Raw genomic sequence first — 8,284 nt, 5'->3', positions numbered from 1 at the left:
TATATATATATATATATATATATATATATATATAATATAAAATATTCCATAATTTATATATATATATATATATATATATATATATATATATATAATATAAAATATCGTATGGCTTTTTTATTGTTTAAGTTACTTGCTTATATTAAACTAAAAAGATACATATTTATTACCTTGTTACTAGAAAAGCAGGATCCTTTACTACTTCTACACCAACTCTAACATGGCCTTGTTCTATAAACTTAGTTGCCATTTTTATCGTTTGACTCATTTTATTCCGTACCATAACTACTGGTAATCTTCGTCTGCAAAATGAACTGGCAGTTACTTTCTGAGTTTGAGACAAGTCCCACTTTGTAGAGATTAAACCTAGCATGTATAGCTTCTCCAATAATAAAGCACTCTGTTCTATACGAAAAGGATGATCAGGATCTATTTCTTTTATTTTTCTACCCAACTCACGTATCTCGCGTGACAATTTGTTGTATCTACAACAAAAATATGTAATTTCGCGAAATATATTTAGATTATTTTATCATAATATATACTAGACATTAGTTAAATAAATATTATAATTACATAGTATAATCAGCTCTTCTCTGAATACAATATCGTTTTAAGATCTTAACTTCGTGAAGGTTATTGTCAGCTGACCAAGATATAAAATCTACTTTCTTTAACAGCTTTTGCTCGTGATACTTTAATTTTCGTACCATTGTAATAGATTACTTATAAAAAAGCGTTTCACAAATTGACTTCTATTAAACTAAATTTTGCACACAATAGAAGCCAAAATTTATCACATTTACTATAGGTATGTTCTTTGCACTAGGTATGTAGCTGCACTGACTGTATTAGTTAGGAAAGTGTACAGTATGGCTGTGCATGATGTAAAACCAGCGGCACACGGTGCTTGTTTTCATGCTGGATTGCTTGCTGATTGGTGCATTTCTGAAGATGGATGGAAATACACCAATCAAAAACAGAGTATTTCCATTCAGCAAACAATCTGCACGTAAACAAGTACCGTGTGTCGCTAGCTTAAGAATACAAAAGGCCTGTTCTTTGTAGTTGCACTGCTGAACTAGTGCAATATATTGAAGTGAGACAAATATACGTTTTCTCACTCTAACTTATTGCACCATTCAGCAGTGCAGGCGAAAAAAACAAACCATAGAACAGGCCTCTAGGGCAGGCAGTGTAGTCTTCTGTTGTATTGAGTACCGCTGTACTGAGGAGGCCGAACAGCGATGATCACGTTATAAAGTCGCCGTAATCGTTGAAAAGAACACTTTAGTGTTCACTAGACACTGCTTGCACTAGTGCCGCCAGTGCAGAGGAAAAAAACAGATCTAAAGGCCGGTTTATGATGGCCGTAATTCGTTAACTTATGCTGGAACCGTAAAAAATTGACCAATCACAGTCGATTATTCATCTATAATTCGACTATAATTGGTCAATTTTTTACGATTCCGGCATAAGTTAACGGATTACGGCCATCATAAACCAACCTTAAGGTGAATCCACTGAAATATATGGGTGCTTTCCAGTTGCGTACACTGTGTTACACAAAACCAGTTTATTGGTTGCATATTATCTTACAAGGTATTTTAGATAATATGTGACCAATAAACTGGTTTTGTGTACGTGTGTGTCAAAATGTGTTAAGCAATTGGAAAGCATCCTATACTACCTGGAACGCGTCTTTTGAAGCGTGCGGGATGAAAAAGAGGTTTCTTGTTTCTTCTCTTATCCTTGTTTGGTTTATAATATAATCGAGAGTGGAGAGAATGTGATACAATCCAAGTTAAAAGTTAAACATTAGTGTCGGTTTACAACTTCGCTTTAAGCTTTAATCGTAAGCAACCAGTCACAATCGATTATTCTTAAGGAGAATAATTGACTGTGGTTGGTGGGTGGAAACCGATTGACCACGATACGATTGGACACAGATTGTAATGATTGGTTCGACCTAGTAATTCACTAGATAATTCTTTTCATTGGTTGGTTGTGTCCAATCGTACCGTGGTCAATCAGGACGCTCCCGCGGTTGGTCAGTTGCTTAAGGCTTAAAGCTTAAAGTGGGAGCGTCCCGATTGATCACGGTACGATTGGACACAACCAACCGATGAAAAGAATTATCTAATGAATTACTAGCTCGAACCAATCATTACAATCTGTGTCCAATTGTATTGTGGTCAATCGGGTCCCACTCGCTTAAAGTGAGGTTGTAGACCGACACTTATGGGTACTTTCCAATTGCTTAACATATTTTATTCAGTAATGGCGTTGGGATATGAGTCACGGATACGCCTCTAGCCAAATATTGAAGGAAGGAAGGAACATATTTTATGGCTCCTGCACACAGGACGTGGTAATACTTGCCGCGCGGCGGAAGTTCGCGCGACAGCCAATCAATATGTTGTTTTTCCGTAAGAGCTAGAAGGTTATTACGGAAAGCAGCATATTGATTGGCTGCCGCGCGAATTTCCGCCGCGCGGCAAGCATTACCGCGTCCTGTGTGCAGGAGCCATTAGGTTTGTTCGACTTGCTTGTACTTTTCACACTTTTACACTTAATACCCGTTGCACACTAATGCACCTCAAACAACATAAATTTTCCAAAATACATTCTGAAGACGTTTTCAGGACGGAGGGACGTCATCAGAATATTCTTAGGACGTCCTTTGAAGGTATGAATTGTCTGAAAATAGCTAATATCCAATAAATTTATTCACATTAATTGAACTTTTTACACTTTCACACTTAGTATACATTAATTCTTTAGGCCGACGTTACATGGAGCGGAAATTCTCCGCGGAACAAAACATGCGGAACCAGTACGACCAAACACAGCCGTTCCGCTCTTTTGTGTGCCGTTTCACTATAATCTTACCACTGCAATTTTGCGGAAAGGATAAAGATAATCGCGGATAACCTCAATATATCTTACATATCTCATTTGCTTCTTATATTTATTATATATATGTTTTTTCGATATTCTTTATTTTCTTTATTTCGTTTAGAAATGATGAGTGATCGTAAGTAATATTAATATCATAGGAGGGATCGTAAGTAATATTAATATCGTAGGAGGGATCGTAAATAATAAGATATTAATATTTTGATAATTGTAGTAAACAAGTTATGTACACTATGTGAATATGTTTATAGAAAATAAAATGCGGTTATTGCCACAGTCGACAAAAATCACATAATATATTATTCATAATTAATCACAATAGATTTCACTTTATTATACTACATAATGTGTCACCGCAATTCCGCTGATATACTGTTCCTTCTGTCTCATGAAGCGGTAAACGCGGCAGCGGAATTATGTTTCAGCCAATCGTAAAATAATTGCATATTTTTGTAAAAAGTATTTTACTGAAAAACTAATGTTACTCTTTACTAAATTATCATATATTATATTATTTGTTTAAAATATTATTAAAATTATTAAAAACGTAAGAAATAATATTAAAAAAGTCTACTTTTTGTATTATTCCCCGTGATCCACGTATTCCGCTCCATAGGATAATAGAAAAAGCGCCTGAAGAAAAGCGGAACGGCTGTAATTGGTCGTGCTAACTCCGCACGTTCCGTTCCGCTGAAAATTTTCGCTCCGTGGGACGGTGCCCTTATGGCTTCTGCACACAGGACGCGGTAATGCTTGCCACGCGGCGGAAGTTCGCGCGACAGCCAATCAATATGCTGCTTTCCGTAATAACCTTCTAGCTTTTACGGAAAAACAATATATTGATTGGCTGTCGCGCAAACTTCCGCCGTGCGGCAAGCATTACCACGTCCTATGTGTAGGAGCCATTAGAGGTTCAAAAAATGGCGTCATGTTTTCTATTCGTGTTACGAGTGTAAATGCAATTCTGATACACTTTTTACTCTTGCTTGGGATCAAGTGTAAAAAGTGTATCAGAATTGCATTTACATTCGTAACACAAACGGAAATCATTACGTTATTTTTAGAACTTCTAAAGAATTAATGTGCACTAAGTGTGAAAGTGTAAAAAGTTCAATTAATGCAAATAAACTTATTGGATATTAGCTATTTTCAAACAGCTCAGATCTTCAAAGGACGTCCTAAAAATATTCTGATGACATCCCTCCGTCCTAAAAGCGTCTTCAGAATATTAATAACGTATTTTGGAAAATTTGTATTGTATGAGGTGCACTAGTGTGCAACGAGCATTAGGTGTAAAAGTATGAATAGTACAAGCAACTCGAACAAACTTCTTGACTCACGTACACAAAACCAGTTTATTGATCACATATTATCTAAAATATCTTGTAAGATAATATGCAACCAATAAATTGGTTTTGTGTAACACAATGTACGCAACTGGAAAGCACCCAATATAAAAAGCAGTCACCACTGAATGGCAATGACATGAACGAAAGTTTAAGATATAAAAAATATATATATATATTTTTCTTATTTATTAGTATTCACTTATCGACTTATTATTAAGAAAAACAAAGCAAAGATGGTTCCTAATTCGGAGATTCAGTTTATGTTTAGAAATCACCCGATATAGTTTTTAGTTCAGACTGTACTAGACAAAGACAGAGCGCTATTCTAGATCTACAAGTATGCTCTCTCTCATTCCGCAATACTCAAGGGCTGCGTTCCAAAACTTTACTTGACGGGTAGAGTACATTTAATTTTCCAAACATGATAAAGAAATCATAATTATTTTTGCTCTTATTGGTCAATTAAATGCTATCCGCCGAGTAGAGTTTTGAAATGCAGCCATGAAGTAGTGTGCGTTCCAGATAGTATATATTTCAGTGGGTGAACCATTCCCGAAGATGCGCAGTGGTTGACCAACCAGAGATTGCCTCCAATTGCCCAGGTTAGGTTAGGTTTGATGTAAGTATGGTTGAGTTATTTCCATATGCTGGAAGTTGAGTCGCATTCAAAAGTTACTCAACAATTTCCCGAAAAGTGGAGGGGATAAGGTTGGCACTAACCCTCTAGGTTACATAGGGTGTTTCCGATAATATCTCTTCGAGTCATTTCCCTAGAGCAGAAATAAGTTACAGACATCACCATCTGCTACTATTATGTGATTCATGACAACCCAAAACTATTCTACTGAAAAATTTCTGTTGAGATAACAGTAAAATTCCCAATTCAATTCTCAGTTGAATTCTCAATTGAATTCTCAAATGCCGTTTCCGTAAAAATTCGCATATAAGATCTCAATTGAGATATTTGTATCTGATGAAAATAATTTATTGAAAATATAATGAACTTTTGCTGAAATGCTTTTGAAAAGCATTCACAATTTTGACCCAACTTTATTAAAATTTTATTATAATTTCATTAATATTTCAATAATATTTTATTAAAAATGTAGAAAAATTCAGTGAAAAATCATTATTAATTAAAATAGATTAAGAAAAGTATAATGAAGTATTATTTTATCTAAATAATAACAAAAAATTATAATTTCATATTTTTTGTCGTTTTATTTATTCGTAAGATTCGCGTGGATTCGACCCCGTGTTACATAGTCACCCATCTTTAGATGACTACCCAAGTAACATGTGTGACTGTTTGCCCGCTGACAGTCGACTTTTTTCAGTCGACTGTATAAAGTCGGCAATTAGCCGACAATTTTAAGTCTGGTACTGACTGACTTCAACAGTCGACTGTTAGCTGGCTCACAGTCAACCATTTTGAGGACCTTAAAAGTCGACTCTTGGTTTGCCGGCTAATAGCCGGCTTTTCGCAGTCAACTTATAGTCGACTATGAAAAGTTGAAAATTTGCCGGCTATTTAAAGGCAAGTCTTGGCAGACGTCATCATTGGCTGCATTCAGCAGACTCAACAGTTGCACAACAGTTGAGTAATTTGTCAATGTAATTGGTCTAGATTTAGGGATCTAATAGCAAGAACCAATAATCGTTGATTGCTCACTGAGCGCTTTTTCTACTGAATGCGCCCATTGGGTGCGTTCAGCGAACTCAACAGTTGCACAACAGTTGAGCAATTCGTCAATGTAATTGATCTAAAGTTAGAGATTTAACAGTAAGGACCAATAATCACTGACCGCTCACTGATCAGCTATGTTTTCTGAACGCAGCCATTGCTAGTTCGCCGCGTCGCCGCGGAACGTTTTTTGGTGACGAGCTAAGTACAGCCTGTCGCTAAACGAACCCTTGTTCTCCTTCTGCGATTCCTTAGCGACACCTTGCCCAGCACCGCGGGCACGTAATGCATTCGAGCATTACGGGTGTACGGGATGACCACGACCTCCTGGCGACCGTTCGCCATAAGTGAAAATTAATGTCAAACTCGAAAAGTGCAGTGAGACGCGCGCGAGCGACGAGGCGCGATATCGGAACGATAACCGCGCTGGCCTCGGTTCACCGCTGTACGTCGCCGTACTCGGGTCGCCGCGACGAGGTTATGTCGCGCGTTCGTCCCTTGCCGTTGTCCCCGACGCAACGCGCACGCTCGCAGTGAATAGAAATTAATGATTTGTTATTTGTAGTGCTAAAACCGAGCCGGAGATGTTAGGCAAAGATCTGACACTCTCCTCCAGTGCAGTGTGTGGCTTCACCGAAGAGCGTCCACCAGGTGTTCGCCGCCCCGGATCTATCTCACGAGAAGGAAGAGAGCGTGCTTCACTTCCCACGTCCGCACCCACCGACTCGGCTGCACACAGAAAGAGGGAAGTAATGGAGAGGCAGCGGTCGAGGAGTCTCCGCTGAGCTCAGTCAACAGAGGAACTGAGGACGTCGCCCTTAGGATATCCACGACTACGTCACCTCTGGTAATCTCTCCGCCTCCCTCTCTATCAATTTAATAATAAGTTGAGTGAGCACGGCCTCGGCAGAGACTCGGTAATATGGTCCTGCTGGCTCCTCCGCCAAGCCAGCCACACTGACACACTCAAATAAATTTGTGAGAATTTTCTGTTAACTGAGTTCTGTTTGGTATAAATAAATATATCTCTAAGTCTGCTTCCAGTATTTTAGTTGTATAATGTATTTTATTTCCTTCCAGCTCCTGTCACTTAACTCACCACTGGGCTGTGAGTACGCAGCATATAATCAACGCTCTTCCTATTCACTAACAAATTTAACCAAATAGTGCTCTGAATTGCAAGTACTATTAGGAAACTAGAAGGTTACATACACTAGAAGCCTGCTGCACAGCTACAAAATATAATAACCTCCCAGACAGCAACTGTCAAAGTAACAAATTGCTGTGGAGGTTAGGTGTGCTTGTGACCCTATGACAGCCAAAGGTGTTATTGCAGCTACACAGGAAAAGGCAGCGACGGTCACAAACACTCATGCAACTAAATAAAACAGTCACAGTGCAGCAGTGGCCCAGAGATATGCAGGAGAGAGAAAAACTACTGCCATATATTGGTCGCTGATAGTAGTCGCAGACTCATAGCTGACTCTACACCACACCTGGTAAGTCTCTGCGTACTATTATCACAGAAATCGCATTTTAACATGTAATAATACTGTAATTTATACCAACTACTTCAACATTATACCTATTTCAGCGTGAGCAAAACCAGTATCTATAAAACATGCATGTCATTGTATGTCACCGCTGTTTCTATTAGTGCAACATTGATGTGCCTCTCATGGGTTTTCCCATGGGCAACATATTACAATGTCAGCTCAATCATATGGTATATTATGTAACTGTTACTTTTTTATATAACAAAGTAACAGTTACGTAATATACCATATGATTGAGCTGACATTGTAACATCGATGATACTTTGTGTTTTCTGGGTATATATGGGGACAAGTTTTCTTCGCCTACAAGTATCTCTGATGGGTGATCACGAGAATTATGGTACAGTTTTCAATACAGAATGCAATGCATGCCGTATAGGTGAAATGTTGTCGTACTAAAATAAATTCAATTTTTTTCTGCCAATGTACATATATCAACATTTTATCGATGATACTTTATGTTTACTGGATATCTTCAACAACCTTCAGTGAAGTGGAACGACATATGCAAAATTTGTTGCGACGACCAATTGAGGTCGCTGTTATTAAAAAAATAAAAAATAAATATATTTTAACTATATTTGTTGTTGTATCTTTTATTTATTATACTTATGTCACATTATCCTAAAATGTATATAGGCATTATTAAAAACTTGAGCGAGTTATTTTCATTGTGCTTTAAATATGTCATACATATATATATATATATATATATATATATATATATATATATATATATATATATATATATATATATGACATATATATATATATAT

General features: G+C 37.3%; 1 protein-coding gene and 1 long non-coding RNA gene across 4 annotated transcripts in view; one reads left to right on the top strand and one right to left on the bottom strand.

Annotated features, from left to right (window-relative positions):
* The window catches only part of LOC116850436 (U3 small nucleolar ribonucleoprotein protein IMP3), a 3,633-nt gene extending 2,727 nt beyond the window's left edge, over positions 1–906 (bottom strand). Inside the window, exons 1-2 of the mRNA XM_032828730.1 lie at positions 577–906; positions 171–485 (exon numbers count right to left, since the gene is read on the bottom strand). Coding sequence (XP_032684621.1) covers positions 171–485; positions 577–713 — 452 coding nt within the window. The 5' untranslated portion in view covers positions 714–906. The remainder of the gene's footprint in view (positions 1–170; positions 486–576) is intronic.
* A 5,162-nt stretch (positions 907–6,068) lies between these two features.
* Positions 6,069–8,088, top strand: LOC116850429. 3 transcript variants are annotated; one of them, XR_004379345.1, is made up of 4 exons: positions 6,069–6,429; positions 6,518–6,799; positions 7,033–7,451; positions 7,547–8,088. It is a non-coding gene; the product is annotated as an uncharacterized LOC116850429 (long non-coding RNA). The 3 variants fall into 3 exon arrangements; XR_004379344.1 differs by having other exon boundaries at positions 6,070–6,397; XR_004379343.1 differs by having other exon boundaries at positions 6,072–6,799.
* The last annotated feature ends 196 nt before the right edge of the window (positions 8,089–8,284 follow it).

Source organism: Odontomachus brunneus, unplaced genomic scaffold (genome assembly GCF_010583005.1).
Source record: "Odontomachus brunneus isolate Ranch 3 - 2012 unplaced genomic scaffold, Obru_v1 Obru_scaffold_145, whole genome shotgun sequence".
Taxonomy (NCBI): Eukaryota; Metazoa; Arthropoda; class Insecta; order Hymenoptera; family Formicidae; genus Odontomachus; species Odontomachus brunneus.
The sequence above is the reverse complement of the archived record's forward strand: the minus strand, read 5'-3'. Positions and strand labels throughout refer to the sequence as shown.